At 30.2% G+C, this 17661-nt stretch overlaps 2 protein-coding genes and 1 pseudogene across 3 annotated transcripts in view; all 3 read left to right on the top strand.

Annotated features, from left to right (window-relative positions):
• Positions 1-17661, top strand: part of LOC149888891 (uncharacterized) — a 380578-nt gene that overhangs the window by 294640 nt on the left and 68277 nt on the right. The window lies entirely within an intron of this gene.
• LOC149888897 (uncharacterized) lies at positions 4859-6736 on the top strand (annotated as a pseudogene). Its single transcript, XR_016452631.1, has 2 exons — positions 4859-5153; positions 5343-6736. The product of XR_016452631.1 is annotated as an uncharacterized LOC149888897 (transcript).
• Positions 8694-15304, top strand: LOC145189029 (mitochondrial import inner membrane translocase subunit Tim23-like). Its single transcript, XM_090087983.1, has 7 exons — positions 8694-8930; positions 10342-10406; positions 10798-10894; positions 14076-14157; positions 14440-14498; positions 14617-14727; positions 15091-15304. Exons 1-7 carry the CDS (start codon positions 8879-8881, stop codon positions 15216-15218), a joined length of 594 nt encoding a protein of 197 aa, XP_089944109.1. The 5' UTR covers positions 8694-8878; the 3' UTR covers positions 15219-15304.

The raw sequence follows: 17661 nt of genomic DNA, 5'->3' as shown, positions 1-17661 counted from the left end.
AATTTTTTATTTTAAACAGTTATATCTTGTAGTATTTAGAATCCTTATGATTCCTTGGGATTATCATGAGAAAATCCCTTATTAAAAATTTCTTCCTAATTTTTCTTTTCTAAAAAAATGCTAATTCTGGAACCCAGCACTATTTTTGGCCTGCGGTTTTGGTACAAAAAAATAATTAATAGATAAAAGTAATTATTTACAGTTTATAAAGTTTTACAGTTGTAATTATTGTGTTTGAATACAATATTTATAAACAAAAAAAATTCTTTTGAGGAAAAGGTAAAAGATGCTGAGACTTTAAACATGATAACAAGTGTCCCCGCATTTTCAATACATCAAAGTTCGTTTCCATAGGTGATTTACCTGCTAATAATTCGGCTGCAAAGGCAACAGCAAACAATCCACAATTAAAATCATCTGTTTGTTTTTGTACAGGCAGAAAAGTTATAAGTAAGTCTTCATTACTATTAACATTGTTTTTATATAAAGACTGAACACATTTCAAAGAAACAGGATTCAGTGAATCATAAAGACTATCACAAATATTGACTCTTCCATTAGAACAAAATGTAAGAAACCAATGGCATGAACCATTATGCATAAGTTGAATATGTTCAGTATTGACTGGCTGGTATGGATTATTTGAACATTTTTGAGAATTTAGTACAGATTGGAATTCTGCATTTGGTCCTAGCTGTTTACAAATAAGCATTTGGGCAGCATCCATGATGTTGTCATTTAGCCACGAATTATGAGACAACAAAATCTGTTTATCTTCATTTTTAAGATGATAAAGATTTGGAAAATTTAACCATAGTTTTTGAGGTTTTAAAGCCTTTTTTGAGTCAACTGAATTGATTATTTGATGTGATTTCCAAAATGTTTGTTCAACTGTAAACCATGAATGTTTTTCTGCACAAATGATAATCCATGCAGATTTCCATTTTTCATTATTGACAATATTGTTCAAGCAAGCTGCAACTCCACTAAAAGATCCAAATATTTTTAATAACTTTTGAATACTTACTTTTATTCTATTGTTCCGTTGCATTAAACTTGAGAGTTCGTGATCTTGAAATTTAAGGAAAATACGCGGAAGAAGAAACTTTTTTTTTTGTTGCAAAATGTTTTTAAATCTCTTACAGGTATGATACAACGATTGATATGTTTCCGTAACAATAATGGATGTTTTCACTGCACTAATCAATATCATTTCAACAACTTTGTCAGGTAACATGCACCATAAACTTGTAACTTTTTCTTCAGTTTCAACACAAGAACTCAACATATCATTATATAATGACTTTTTATTTTTATCAATGTATGGCTTAAGTAAAGTAACGTTGTATTTTTTCTTTAGAGTAGTATTTTTTTGGTTAACCAAAGTGCACAAGTTGTTTTTAGAAATTGAATGTACTGTATATGGACCAAGCCATTTAAATGAAAATTTTCCTCCTTTTCTATCTATCCTTTTTTGATTTTTTAAAAGAACTTTATCATTAATTCCAATCAAATGAGGTGCTTAATGGCGTTTATTATAATCTTTCTGCTGTTTATTTTGAGCAGTTTGAATGTTTTTGAATGCGGTATGGTAAACTTTTTCTCGTAAAGAAATAAAAGAAGTAAGAACTGCATCAAAAGTTTCTCTGTCAAAACTTTCAATGTCATGCTTTTTAATATCAACCATTCCGTATTTAACATCTACAGGTAAAGTGGTTTCTCGATTATATAATAGAAAAAATGGTGAATATTTTGTTGAAGTGTGCTTGCTAACACGATGTGCAAATAAAATTCCTTCAATAATGTAGGGCCATTCTACAGCTTTTTCATCAAGAACTTTAACTAATGCTTCTTTTATAGTTCTATTCTGACGCTCACATAAGCCATTAGATTGGGGATGGTAAGCAGAAGTTACCCTTTGCTCAGTTCCTGTCATTGCATGCAATTTTTCGCTGACTTCATTTACAAACTCTCTTCCTTGATCATTAATTTGTATTTTAATGCACCCGTGTTGACAGGTTACTTCATATAAAAAGAGTGCAATTGAATCAGCAGTTTTGTTTTTAAGAGGTTTAGCTTCTGACCATTTTGTGAAATAGTCTATACAGACAACTAAATGTTTAAAACCATCAACCTCTGGCAAATTACAAACATCAATTCCAACTTGTTCCATTGCTTTACTTACAATTGGAATGGAATGCAGTTCTGTTGAAGAACTTATTCTACCATGTTTTTGACATTGATCACACTTTTGAATAAACTTTTCTACGTCGAATTTAATATTGTGCCAGTAAAACCTGCTAAAGATTTTGTGATGAGTTGCATCTCTTCCACGGTGCGAGGCCATTGCTTTTGCTTTGGAATTTTCACTAAGACCAAAATGAATGTCAGATATTATCTTTTGCTGTTGATCTTTACAAGCAAAGACTAACTTTTTGCTACGGTATAGTAATTGTCCAGATAAAATGCTAAAATTTTTGCAAGCTTTTCGAAAATTAGATTTCTTTCCTTTATCAGCTTTAATTTCTAGAGGATAAACTTTTTCTTTAAGGTACTTTTCGTTTGCAACAAAATCAACATGTCTCGCCATTTTTTATTTTAAGTGTGTGTAAAATTTACTTTCGATATTGAAGGAACAATTTTAGGACAAGCGATGCATCGCAATGTCTTCAAATCCTTTTTCAGCCTTGATATACTACTAAGTTCACTTGGTTTTTAATAAGTTTAAGAACTTAACTATAACATAATACTGCTCAATTTACCACAAAACAGAATTTACAAATGTAAAATGAATTGTCATTAAAAGATTGCTTTTCGAATTTAATTTAAATGGTAATAAGTACTCTCATTGGGAGTACTTATTTACTAAAGGGAGTATTTATTTACTAGCTTAAAATGACTGGGGGAGTACTTTTTGACTAGGAAATAAGTACTCCGGGAGTATTTTTTTACAGGGAGTTATTTTAAGCTGCTACACCGGAAAAAGAGCCAGTTTTAAAATTGCGTTTATATGAATTTTAGCCAAAAGAAAAAAAAAATGATATCGAGGTCAGCCTGGCTTTTCTAGAAGGGCTGGCCTCTTCATAGGTAAAATTAGGGAGTTTTGTCACGTGACATTTATCGAAAAATATATCGAACGTTTTTGAAAAACTTCGTCCAAAAAACGCAACAAATGATTTTATGTAGGTGTCGAAGAATGAAAACCCACCCATGAAAATAAATGGTATATATGTATATATAGATGTTATTTTTTTTAGAAAAGGTTGCACTACAATAATTTATTTGGGGACATCGTTTTGCTTTAGAATTGATAAAGTTATTTAACTTTAAATGTTTCAGTTTTATTTACATACAAGTAAATTAAGCTAATTCTTTCGTCCCCACATAAAAATAGATTCTGCAACTATTTATTTATTATGTCAATCAGTTTTTTTTTGTTTTGTTTTTGGTTATCTAATAGGGTGGGTCTTTTGTTTTCTAAGTGGAAATTTTATAAATTTCCCCCGTCTTTAGATATTTTATTGTTAACGCAACTTTTTACGCAAGAAAAAAAAAAGATAAAGTTTTTTTTTTCGGTGCCAAAAGTTTAACGAGAAACTTTAATGAAATTTTCATAAAATGTATATGAATTGAAAATATTAAAACACGAATATCTTTGGAACTAAATAAGCAACAGAAGTGGTTTAAACCATTTTGAAAACAAAATATATTAAGGAATCCAATGCATTTTAAATAAAAAAGATTTACATCGGCTATAAAAATTGCCTAAGCTCCCTAGTAAAATAATAACTTTAAAGATACCGGCTAGCAACAAAAAAGCACATTACATTTTAACAATATGTTTAACTGGTATTATAACACAAATAATGTATTATAACACAAATAATGGTATTATAACACAAATAATGTTTCTTAAAAGCCTAAATGTATTATGTAAGCTTCACAAATTTAAATTTGATAATTTTTAAATATTATTTTTTTTTACGAAAACGATCACAATCACTTCAAAAGATGAAACAAGCAAGAGAGAGGCGCCTTAAAAGAAAAAATCGTAGTTGCTGGTTTAAAACTGGCAGAACTGATCTATGGTGGCATAATATAATAACTGGTGTAGCTCCTATTGATGTATGGAAAACAAATTTTAGGCTTTCACGGTTTTTTTTCATGAATTTGGTTTCAGAGTTAAGCCTTTATTTATCTGCTGATAGGCCTCTAGAGTTAGACGAAAAAGGCCTTTTTCGCCTAACTCTAGACACACTTGTCCAAAATTGGAAATAACTACTCCGAAGCTTCCCGAAAAAACCCTTTGGAGCGGAGTATCTACATATGTTCCTGATTAGAAAAATGAAAAAAATGAAATCCTTCATGACCGTCCAAGCGAGAAATTTCAGTTTAAAAAATAAGATTTTTGCCAAAAAAAATTTTAATTTTTTTTTTCAAAATTTGATGAAAAAATCAGTTCTTAAGTATTAGTGGCACATCCCTAATAAAATATTGAACCAAATTTCGGGAAAAGGCATTTTAATGACATATTCATGTTTTCATTCGTGGAATGCACAACTCAAAAATGCCAAACTCAGCAAAAAATCATGAAGACTGTCGGAAGTCAGTTTGTCTCCTCTGTATGAAAAAATGTTCTAGGGAGCTAACAAGTTTTCTTAAAGACCAAGTCAAGAGTCTGATTTCTCAGGATGTTGACTTTTGTGACACACGAGTCCCACTTGGAATGTGTGATTCTTGCAGACTGCTTCTGAGGAGAAAGAAAAATGGTGAGAATGTCTCTGTCCCTCCCATTTTTGATTTCTCATCTGTCATGCCTAGGCCTGAGACAAGAGGACAGCAGTGTGATTCCATCATTTGCAAAATTGGACACCTGAAAGCATTGCAAAAGCACCCATTTGAAATGCCACAACAGCCTTTACCATCCCAAGACCAAAGAAGATGTTCTGATTGCCTCTCCTTAATTGGAAGAGGAGTACCTCATCAATGCAATCAGTTCACATTCAGGCATAACATAAAGATGTTGGCATCAAAAGATTCCAAAGTCAGTGAACAGATTGCTTCAGCAGTCATTTCATCTAAAGAGGCTTCTCCTCATGGAACCCTAAGAATAGCACAAAGTGGTGGTGGGCGACCTTTGCCAATTACTCCAGGTAACAGTAACTTGCAAATCTTTTATCTGATAGTAATTAAAACTTTGTCATTGTCTTTGTCTTTTACAAAAGAAAAAACCTTTAACAAATAAAATTTGCAGTTCAAATCTAAACTTTACTTTCCATAAAGAAAACTTGGTTGTTTATGTGAAAAATTTGCTCCTACTCATAGCAATGTTTTTAATACAGGTGCAGCAAGCGCAAAAAGACTCTTTGGTGATGAAGTAGTTCTAAAAGCCCAAGACCTTGCAAACATTCAGACAAACACAGGGCTGTCTAATGCAAGCGTCAAAAAATTGGCCTCAACATTGAACCATGTTGCACAAGCCAGAGTTGTTGAACCTCAATTCCGGGCAAAATTCCATCAAATAGGTACACAACTATCTGAACATTTCACTCACACAAACATAACTGTGACACATGAAAAGTCTCAGACAAAGAAACAAATTGTGGTTCACTGCAAGAATCTCTCTGAACTTCTCAATGATGTCTTGCTCAAAAGACAAGTGTATAAAGAGCACATAGTCAAGCTTGGAATTGACGGTGGTGGTGGTTTCCTCAAGGTTAGCCTTGGGATTCAAGAAGATGAATTGATTTCTCAAGTTCAAGCTCCACCAGACAAGAAGACACTTACATCTTTTGCAGCAAAAGACAGTGGTGTGAAATCTCAACTTCTTGTTGCTGTAGCAGAGGATGTACCAGAAAACTATGAGAATTTGAGAACAATACTATCTCTCATCTTCTCTGAGCGAGTTGACTTTCTTCTTTCAAGTGACCTGAAGGTGGCAAACCTTGTGTGTGGGCTTCAGTCACATGCCAGCTCACACCCTTGCACATGGTGTGACATTGACCACAATAGGTTATCACAGAATGGTAACTTTCGAACCTTTGGATCCATCAGAAGATCTTATGCCTCATTTAAAGCAGCTGGTTTAGACATGAAAAAGGCTAAACAATTTCAGAATGTGGTGCATGAGCCCCTCTTGGATTTTTCTGACAATGCACTTGTTCTTGACATCATACCACCAATGGAGCTACATCTCCTTCTCGGTGTAGTGAACCATCTGTTCAAGGCACTAAAGGACTCCTGGCCTGAGGCTGAAGAATGGCCTAAAGCTCTTCATATCAAAGAACAACCTTTTCACGGAGGGCAGTTTGCTGGGAATGAATGCCGCAAACTCCTCAAAAATGTTGACCTTCTTCAAAGACAAGCAGAGAATTGTTCAGCTTTTCATGTTTTTCCATTCATCGACACTTTGAGAAAGTTTGATGCAGTTGTGAATGCCTGCTTTGGAAATCATCTGGATTCAAACTACTCACAGAAAATTGACCAATTTCAACTGGCTTTCCTCTCCTTGCCAAAAGTAAGTGTGACTCCAAAAGTCCACACTGTCTTCTTTCATGTCAAGGATTTCATTGATCGTCACAAAAAGTCTCTTGGACCATTCAGCGAACAGACAACAGAAGCCCTTCATCACAGTTTCTGAACCCACTGGGAGAGATACAAAAGGCCTCTGGGTCATCCAGACTATCCAGAAAAGTTGCTGAATTGCATAGTAGATTTCAACAGCAAGCGTCTTTAATGCAAAGTTATCAAGAAAACTTTCAAAAAAGCTTGACTAACTAACATTAAAGCTGCCCCCAACTCAATTTTTTAAAGAGTACATTGTTTTCTCACATTGTTTTCTCACATTATTTCTTTGTTATGTGTTCATAGAATAAAAAGAATAAAAGCAATCTACAGTGGACAATTGTTAAATCATTTTAAAAAAAATCAAAATTAAACTTGCTAAACAATCATTTTACTTTTGATTTTGAAGTTTTTTAAACATTTTAGTGACTTACCCATGCATCAGGGATCTGTTATGTAGTGTAGATCAATGTTTAGTGAATAAAAAATGTGTTTTCTTTTGATTGCAAAAAAATATTTTTTGTCGCAATTTCTTACATTTTAAAACTAAAATTTCTCGCTCGGACGGTCATGAAGGATTTCATTTTTTTCATTTTTCTAATCAGGAACATATGTAGATACTTCGCTCCAAAGGATTTTTTCGGGAAGCTTCGGAGTAATTATTTCCCATTTTGGACAAGTGTGTAGAGCTCTATCAGCAGATAAAAAAAGTAGCTTTTACTTTATGTAATTTAAAAGATACTTGATCTTTAGTAAATTATAAAAGCAAAACAACTAAAGTTTTTAAGTAGGCGGAAGTTGCTAGTTTTATTACGAAATTTATTAATTTACGCGGAAGCTTTCAAATTTAAAAAATGTAAGAATTTGTACGCATGCGTACAAATTTAAATAAGAAATTAACCAGCCCGTTTGCCGAGATCTCGGCAAAAAACAGTGAGATCTCGCTATCCGGTGTAGCGTTTTTAATTTACTGCCATTTCAAGTCAGTAAAAAAATAACGATAGCAGTAAAATTTCAACGTTGGAATTTTACTGCTATCGTTATTTTTTTACTGACTTTTTTAATATACAGTTTCTGGCGTTTATTTTTTTGGTGTTTTCAAGATGTACAAAAATATTAACTTTCATGATATCAGGAAATACTTGAATGACAAAAAGTTTCCTGAAGGTGTAAATGAGAGAGGAAAAAAGGCAAACTTTAAAAGGCAATGTAAAAACTTTGCAATTATAGACAACAAATTGATGTATTGCAAAAAAAAATAAGGGAAAATGCATAGCTTTACATAAAAAAGTGAATCAAAATCTGGCCTGGAAAGTAAACTATCATTTTTTACCCGCCCCTCCCAAAAACTTTAACATCTCTTCTTTTCTTGATGACAGTAAAAAAATAACGAGCGCAGTAAATTTTTCACGCTATAATTTTACTGCGCAGTAAATTTTTAACGTTAAAATTTTACTGCGCAGTAAAATTATAGCGTTACAAAATTACTGCGCAGTAAAATTTCAACGGAGTAAAATATTAACATGACACCGGGCTAGCTCGTTTATTCATGTAAACGCAAAATAAAACTAAGTTAAAATATTGATAACGTTGATATCTCGGCAAACGGGTTAGCTCGTTTGGCAAGCCAGCCCGTTTTCCAGCCCTTAAATGGAGAAACCACTTTCATTTTGTGCATCTTAGAATTATTTACTTAAAACGGTGTTCTTTAGCTTTGATTTAACTAAAGTATTGGAAAATGAGAATCTCTAAATTATGTACAAAAATTGGTTTAAAAAAAAATTGGTTTTTATATTGAAATTTCTTTTTAATCCTCTCTAAATTGTTCTAACATCATTCTGTTCTAACATCATTCTGTTCTGACATCATTGTGTTCTATCATCATTCTGTTCTTCCTTTTTTTCCGTTCTGACTTATGACCTTTTTGATGCCCTTTTGTCTGACATTTTCCAATCAGACTTATTATAATACAAATTCAGGCTTTTATTACAATACATTACTTATTATAATACAAAAATACTCATGCATAAATCTGAGTTAAATAGGTTTTTAATGATTATATAAATTCTTTCTCAATCCATTTTCACATCCAATGGAAACCGAACAATTAAACAATGTCGCTCCCAGATTACTGAATGTATGTTTTGCAAAGCCACTTTGGTGGTAATCGGAATTCTTACCGACGCGTGCGATGTTATTTTTTATATAAAAATGGCGAACTTATACAATAATACCTAAATATCACTAACTATTTAATCGTTATATAGAAACCTAATTATTGATAAATTGGTACTACTGAATACAGATATAAGTAATGTCGCAAGGATACAAAGAAGTTGACTACTCTGGGATAAATAATATATCAGGTCGGTTAACACTATTCTAATTCTGTTAAATGATTATTAAAAATAATTTCATGGCCCTATAACATAAATGGAAAGGTTTTATAACATAAATGGAAAGGTTCATGGCCCTATAACATAAATGGAAAGGTTTTTTTTAAAAAAAATGTTTTATAATTTAAATTATTTTCATTTTTTCGTTTTTCATTTTTTTTTTATCTACAATGTGTATGAGTATTGAGCTCTTGGGGAACACATGAGTTACTAACGTTTATTTGAAAAGTACTAGCTTTGTTTTCAAGAAGAGTTATTTCTTGTTGCAAAGGTCATTCTTTTTTTTTTAAAATTGTTCTGTTATTTTTCTTTTGTATTTTACAAAACATTTGAAAATATAACTCTAAACATTCAGGATTAAAAAACTTGAAAAATAAATCACATTTTATTAACCAATAGCTAAGGCACATAGGCAAAGTTTGACTGACAATAACTGCCTTAAAATTACATATATAAACTTGCACCTTTTCCAAAAAGGTGTGTAGATGAATTAAATGTCTGTTTTTTTATTTTACTTGTTAATAAATCAAATAACAGCTTTTACTCTTGTCTCCTTGTTTAGATTTTTATGATTTATTTCAGTTTTTTTCTGTTTCTGTTTTGTGCTCCATCTGTACTCTTATATTGATTTTATTTATTTTCCTTATTGATTTTATTTATTTCCCTTATTGATTATTTATGATTCCTTGCAATTATTTTTGGATAAATTTTGTTATAAATAATGTACAAACCAAAATTTTTGTTGTTGAAAATACCAAAGATCAACTAAAAATCAACTTTGATTTTAATAATTGTTAACAACATAATAATATAAAAAATGTTGGATTTTTAATGTCTTTTCTATGCTCTCTTTCTCTATATATAGAGAAAACCATCACAGATAACTTATAATCAAAAAGTCTCTGCAGATTACATTTTCTAGCAGTTTTTACAAAAATATTGTCATAATCTTAAATCTTCTACATAACTTTCTTTAGCAAAGAAAAAAAAAGACTATCGAAATCTTTAAAATTAATTTGAAAAAATAAAGAATAGTTTCTGTATTAAAAAAAAAAAAAATAGTTTTTTTAGCTTCCTTCATTTTGTAAAAGAAAAATTTCCTATACCAGTTTTAAATGTTTTAGTTGTTCATTTGTTGACGTTAAAAATCATCTTTACTGTTTAAGTTAACACTGGATTTAAAGTGTATAAATTAGACTTTTATCAAAAACTTTTAGTTGAAACATTTTGCCCCCTGTTAACAGTCAACAGGAATTAAGAATCTTAATTCAATATCAGTTTTTGAATTTTTTCAAAACATAAATTTTATTTTTTTTTTGATTAATTAAAAGATAGTTAAGTTAATTCAGTTATATTAATGTCTCTTTTTTTTCTGTTGCAGTTCACTCATCTGGTTTCAATGCATTGTCGCCGTTATTAAACCTTGATCCATCATTATTAATCCAAGTTAGTAAAAAATTACTTCTTTTTTTTTTTAAGCTGCTTTTATGAAGTAGAGAAATACATATCAGGAAGTATCAATAACTTAGAGATAATAGTGACACTAAGAAGTAATGCATAAGTTGTAGAATGCTGATTAGATAATCAATTTTCTTTTAGATTTTTAAATTTTCATATTGTTAATTATTTAATAATAAGTTAACTCAAGCATAAACTACATGTGAAGTTCTGAACCAGTCTTCTAGTTTTTTCTTGGATTTTAACAAAATAAACTCAAAAATTTGCTTCAATCAATAAACTATAACCAAGTTAAAGTTTGCTACATATTGTACCTGAGTTATTGTCATTGTAAAACCAAACAGAATACTTATGTTCATATGGTATTTTTTAAATTTAGGATAATGGAGCAGAATTTGTGTTTGCTGAAGATTCTAAAAAAAGAAGAGGTTGGGGTGAACGAATGTTTTCAAGTGTTGGATCTTTATACATGGCTGGTAAGTATTTTATATTTTGTAAACAGGCCTTTTTGGAAAGAACCACCTTAAGAGATCATTTATTTTCACATGCCAAAAATTATCTCACAACATTTCATTATATGGATTGTAGTTCTCTATTATAAGTTCAGAAACATTATTACAACATGGTAAATTAGGTGAATTGATATTACATTCTGCATAATGATGCTATAAGCCCCATTTTTCTGTTCTGTATTAGAAGCTATTAAATGATAATGCTTTTATTCTGCCTGCATTTGCCCAGTTAGTAGTAAGTTTAACAAATGCACCTGCTTGTGAAAATCTTATTCCTGCTGATAGCTGTAGAATGCCTAGATATTTCTAAATTTTTTGCCTAGTTATAATCACTGCAACTTAGTCATCAAGTACTTGTTTATCAATTATTTTAGGCAGTTTATTCTGATCCCAATGTTGTACAAGAGAACCAGCTAGAATGAAAACAGTTTTAATTTGTATGGGAATTTCTTGATGATATTTCAAATAAACTCTTCCAATAATTGATTAGTTGAAAAAACATAAATCTGTTGTAAAAACATTTAAATTTATTGTAAATACATTTATAGACCTTTTAAGCACTTTTTTTGACTGATAAATTGTGTTTCCTAATTAGTCTAAAAATTTGTTTTTATGAAAACATTTGAATAGTGTTGGATCCAGTTTCTTATAAATTAGTTGGGAAAAGCTGAAATTAAACTTTGAGTGATTTTTCTTAATTTAGTTACTTTTTCAGATGGTTTGAGGTGGGATTTTATTATCTATTGATATAAAATTGAAATTTTATTATCTGTTTTAGATCATTTTTTTTATTTAGAACCACATGCCAAATTGCAAATAAGTGTATTAACCTGAAGGTTAGTACACTTATTTGCAAAAGTTAGTAAAAGAAATCATTGAGCCATTTTAAGTTACTGATGAACCAGTTTTTTGTCAATTGTTTGTCATTAGTGAACCTTAAGTAACATTCAGTTAATTTAAGGGAGTAACATACATTCTGTAGCAATATTAATCAATAACAACATTCTATAACAAAGATTTTTAAATTTTTTCTAAGATGATAAAAGTTTAGAAGCCGTATGGAAAATAGCACAATATTGATTATTTGACTTTAGAGGTCTGGTGTCTATCTTTTTCTAATTACTTGCTAAATTATTAATTGAAATAAGACAACAAGTTAAACTTAGATGAGCAACCTAATAATACTTTGGTTGATTAAGTTACACATCCAAAATTGCTAAAGTAAACTTATAAAATTACTCACAATTTTGCTCAAAACTCATTAATCAAATTCTTGCAAGTCTCATTAGTTGCATGTGTAAATTTGTTTTTAATTTTTAAGAAATAGATTTAACAAATTGCACAGAGTGACAGAGTCACTCTGTGCACAATTCTTTTAAGGGGAAAAAAAATTTACAAATCTATGTGATACTACTATTCCAAACTTTTTTTGAAACTTATAATTTCTTAAATTTGTATGTTTTAAATATATAAATTATTGTAAGTTCAATTTATTTTAAATAATTGACAAAGAAGTTTACATTTTTTTTTTAGTTATTCAGCATCAACAAACAATCCAAATCCTGGTGCTTTCATGTAATTTTTCATCATTTTTAAACACCATAAAAATAGTGTCAATAAAAAGTGCACTTAACAGCATTTAAAAAGGTTTTGTTAATAAATAATCTGATAATGAATTAGGATCAAATCAAAGATAACTCTTTAAAGCTTAAAATGAAGAATATAAAGTAGAAAGTGAAGTACACTATATACATTAACATTCACATTATTATTCCGATTAAACTTTAATTGATATATAGCAAGGGATTGCAAGGGGCCAATATTAAAAATATATCTCTGTGATTAAGAAAACAACAAAATATCTTTTGTGATTGTAATAGAAAATCGCTGATTCAGAATTGCACCCAGCCTTTATTTTTAAAAGACAAAGTTGTTTAACAATGTTTCTGACAGTGTTTATTAAGGTTTCTCCCATTCTAAATTAAAATTTCTTACAATAGGGGAGTCACAAATTTATTTAAATCAAAGAGATAATGATGATAAGGATAAAGTGGAGTTGGTAACATGAGTAGAATGTGCTGTGGCATGCTAGTTATAATTAAAAAGCAATATTCTCTTACTATGTACACACATTTCTGCAACCAAGTGCTTTATCTTGTTGTGAATTTCAGCAGAGTTGCCTGGGATTCTAAATGCAATTAATACCTTGTTTGAGTGCTGTAGGTTTTTTTTTACTATCACCCTTATGTACAGAGCTATTCTAATGTTATATATAAAAATTCCTTTTAAGTTGAAAAAAGAATAAACTGAAACCTCTCTGTGAAACCAGATGAGTTGAGTCACATGACTCCATCCTTGCTAAAGATATTGTCTGCTCGATTGTTGACACTTGGTGAAATCTTTTTGGATAAATTTTAGTTTGATGCTCATGCTTCTGCACACTGCCATTCAGAAACAGTCATTTCTGAAATGATACAGTCAACATAGATTTTTTTAAATAAAAAGTCAATTTCAAGAAAAAGAATACATTCACTCAGTACTTTCAAATGTCTAAAATTCAAAATTAATTCAATAATGAATACATAATTGATAGGATAAGCAGTCTTAAAAGTTTACAGTATCATATTGACACCAAAAACTTTTAATAAGCTTTTCTACAATTCTAAACATATCTCACAAAAAATATTTGTTAATTTGTTTTTGTTTTTTTTTGAACAGTTCTAACATTTCCTCTAAAAAAATCTTTCCTGACTTTTTGAGTTAATTTATTCTGTTAATAGAGTTGTCAGTTCGGTGTGGAAACTTCAAGATTCTTCAATATTCTTTTTACCAGTGAAAAAGTAAAGCTTTTGTATAAACAATTCAATTTGTTTAGCTTTACAAATTGCAGTAAGAGTGGTCAAAATAAAAATGGTTTACTAAACTGTTTGATAAAATTTAGCTGTATTTAATGCTGAATTGAAGTAATTTCTTAACCCTGTTTGTAAGTTGAGGTCACGTTTTCTTCCACTATTTATGGATTCAAAGTCTTGGCTTAACTGTCCTAGTTTAATTGTAGAGGTTAACATTTAGCCAATCTATTATAGTTAGAAAAAAAAAGACGCATTTTTTCAGTTAACTGTTATAATGACAATTATTATCTTAGGTATATTTTCTGGTGGTGTTTGGGGCGTCATGGAAGGATTAAGGAATCCCGAAGGAAAAACGTTTAAACTTCGTCTGAACAGGTTTATTTAACTTTGGTTCTCTCAAACGTTTTTTAGTTATGTTAAGATATTTCCAAATAAATTAAGATAATCCCGAATAAATTAAGGTAAATCCAGATAAACTCGGATGGTAACAAATCAAATAAGATAACACCAAATAAATTAAGGCAATACAGAATCAATTAAGATGATACAGAGCAAACGTAAAAGTTTGATGAGTTTAATTATTGTTGTCTAAGTTATGAAATTTGCTATTTTTCATTTAACTTCAAATTTAAACATTTTTTTTTTTTACGAAATTAGTGTTTTAAATGGATGTACTCGAAGAGGTCCGTTTCTTGGAAATAACTTGGCTGTAGTTGGTAACCATCGTTATTTATTGTTTACTTTTTTTTCATTGACTTGATTGAAACTTTTTGCTCAACTTTTCATAATAAAATTCATGCTTACGGAAGTGTTAAACAATATCTCTTACTTTAGCGCTGATGTACGGATGTATAGACGCTGCAATCGAGAAAGCTCGAGGTGTGGAAGATGAGTATAACACCGTTGCATCCGCAGTCACGGCTGGCGCTCTTTTTAAAAGCACCGGTAAATTATTATCTTTTTTTTTTACAATGCCCTAAAATGTTTAACCGTGTTATAATGTTACAAATCTCAAAAAGGGATTTTTGTATGGATAAATTGTTGCTTAGAAAAAGTCGGACTATTTGTGCTAAGATGGGGTGAATATGTGTTATATTTTTTTTTTTATATTTATGTATAGCTATGTTATGTATAGTTATATTATGTGTAATTATTTTCTCTATTATGTTTTTATCTGCCTGTATTTGTTAATCATGAGCACTTACAGGAAGGTTAAGGTCTGCAAGCAAATTTAAAGTTTTGTTATGTGTGGCTTTTTAAATGATGTTTTTTGACCGATCAAAGATTATTGTTGTGGTCTTATTTTAGCTGGCCCTCGTAGCATTCTTATTGGTGCTGGTCTCGGTGGTGTGCTTGCTATTGGTTATTGCGCTTCGAGTAGACTTTGGAACAATCGTGGTCAAACGTGGAGTTCATCACAGCCAAGTTGGGCTTGAAACTTTTATATGGCTCTTTCTTTTGTTTTGTACTTAGTTTATGTCGATAGTTAAAATAATCGTTTTCAGATAAACATGGAAGCCTGGATGCGAATAATTTTCTCCACAACTTTTTCTACCCAACGATTACATCATACAGATTTTATTCTGGATAAAACCATTGAATTTTTTTGAGTGGGTTTTAAATACGAGACGAATTCTATAAACGTCTAAACTGTTTTAATATAAAAACAAAAAATGTTGTGATCGTGGGATTTTAAAAAAATGAGAGGAAGTAGATCTTAGATTTGTTTTATATTTATTTTCGTTTCGCATTTTTACGAAACAACAAAGTACTAAAAAAAAACAAGAAATAAAAAATTTATGATTTAAAAAATTAAAAAAAAAAAAAATGATAATGATAATTTTCATAAAACTTATAATTTTTACATTGGCTTGTACTTAAGGTCCTCGCCAAAAAAAGTTTTTTTAAAAAAGGTTGATGCTTTTATTAGCTGAATCCAATTAAAACTTACTATGGAACGGCCTTACGCATCAAATAAGCATGTTTTGATTAAAATTCGTTGCGAACCTCAACCTAATAACTCTAGAAATCTTAATTCAAATTACAAAGATGCTCTCTATACACCTATTAATAGAGGACTTACTACACCAAGTGCTTAAGTCATTCTGCCAACATAATTTTGGGCATTGTTTCCAAATGATAATATTCATTTGTTCAGAATGATAATATTCCATTTCAGAATTTTAACCGTGCGAACATTTTTTCAACAACTCGTCAGAAAACAGTTCATCAAACACAGGGTGAAGTAATAAGTTAGTTCCGCTTTGGAAGATTCGTACTTGATTTGTATGGCAGATTGGTTTCAGATTTGTTGTACTTGCACCAATATTGGGTTCGAAATACAAAATATCTGGAAAAAAAAAACCATTTGAGTAAGGTTACTGGCAGTAACCAACGTCAGTGGAATGCCATAATATTGCCATAATTGACTTTTTTATACCGTAGATTCCATTTTTGTTGATATGTATGGCCGTTCCATATTAATTCTGAAATGATTTAATATTCTTTTCTGTAAGTTGTCCCTTCTCTGATAAGAGTGCTGATGGCCCTTCACGTTCTATGACCAGATTTCTTAGTCGTTCCCGATGCGCTTCTCGACATAACTTTCACATCCAACTTTTCCAGAATGACATTAATATATTTCTTAAAAAAATTACTTTTAACTGCTTCATTACATGAAGAGGTATCATCTCTGATTTATTAGCTTTAAATCAAGCCGTACTTTTCCACTGAGCGTCAAAAAATTTCATCTAGGCCTATTACACCCGTTGAGCAAGAAGATTTTAAGTGATTTGTGGGATGTTTTTCACTAGAAGAGCTTTTTTTTTATAACCTTTAAAATTTAATTTTTTTGTTATTGCTTACTAAGTTGCACATTTGTTGGAATACTTTGACAAAACATATATAGGTGTTTATAGACATTGATATATCCTACAATGCAATTCAAATTTAAACTGTATTTAGCATAACTAAAAGACCTTAGATAAAATAAGTTTACCAATCAGTTAGGTTTATGTGGATTTCAAAGCGGTAACTAAGGCGTTGCTAAGGTTTTATTTATTTCCAAAAAAAGATAATAAAGATCTAAAAGGAAGGCATAAGATAATATTTTTTTCAAAAACTAAAGTAGACTGAAATTTTACTTCAGAGAAAATCTTCATTTTTTTTCTTTTACTTTATTTCTAAATTCTGAATACCTAAAAATTTTCCAAATTTTTCTAAATAAAACTATTATTCTGATGCAGGTTGTCAAAAACGTTCTCTCATTTTATACTTTTTATAAACTGTCTTTATTTTCTCTCTCTATAATATTTAATATTATTCGACTGCTAATAATTTTGCCAAAATAAATTAGTTAATATTTAAATTAATCTTATAGAATAGTAAAATTAATGATACTAAAGAGATTTAAACTGACAGTTAACCCCGAACCAAATTTAAGACCAACTTGTATTTCAAACAATTAAGCGGAAGTCTTATTGCTGCTGCGAGTCATACTATTAAAAAACAATCTTTAAAAATGTTTTAGCCTCAAAAGTTGTACTGTAAAATGCTTCATCACTGATATATGGTTTTAAGTAACAAGATTTATCGTAATGAACTTTTATATAACTTATGTTTTTAGTTATTTTATTAAAAGGTTCGGAAAACCATTCTGAAGAATGTGGGAAGCAAATCCTTAAAAATTAAGCGTTAGGGGTTAAGTATCAATGAATAGAGCATTAAGTCAAACAAAAAGATGCTTTCATCTGAGCAAGTTTGTCCTGTTAAGTAAGTTTTTAAATGATCAAATAAATGATAAATATTTTTGTAACTCATTCTCCCATTCGGTTGCTAAGAAAACTTTCCTCGAAAGTTACTGCATAACTAATATTGGCG

This window comes from Hydra viridissima, unplaced genomic scaffold (genome assembly GCF_058129835.1).
Source record: "Hydra viridissima isolate aposymbiotic clone 2 unplaced genomic scaffold, HvirCarnegie_v1 scaffold_5, whole genome shotgun sequence".
In the NCBI taxonomy this organism is placed as follows: Eukaryota; Metazoa; Cnidaria; class Hydrozoa; order Anthoathecata; family Hydridae; genus Hydra; species Hydra viridissima.
Note: the sequence above shows the minus strand (reverse complement) of the source record. Positions and strands in the feature narration are given on the sequence as shown.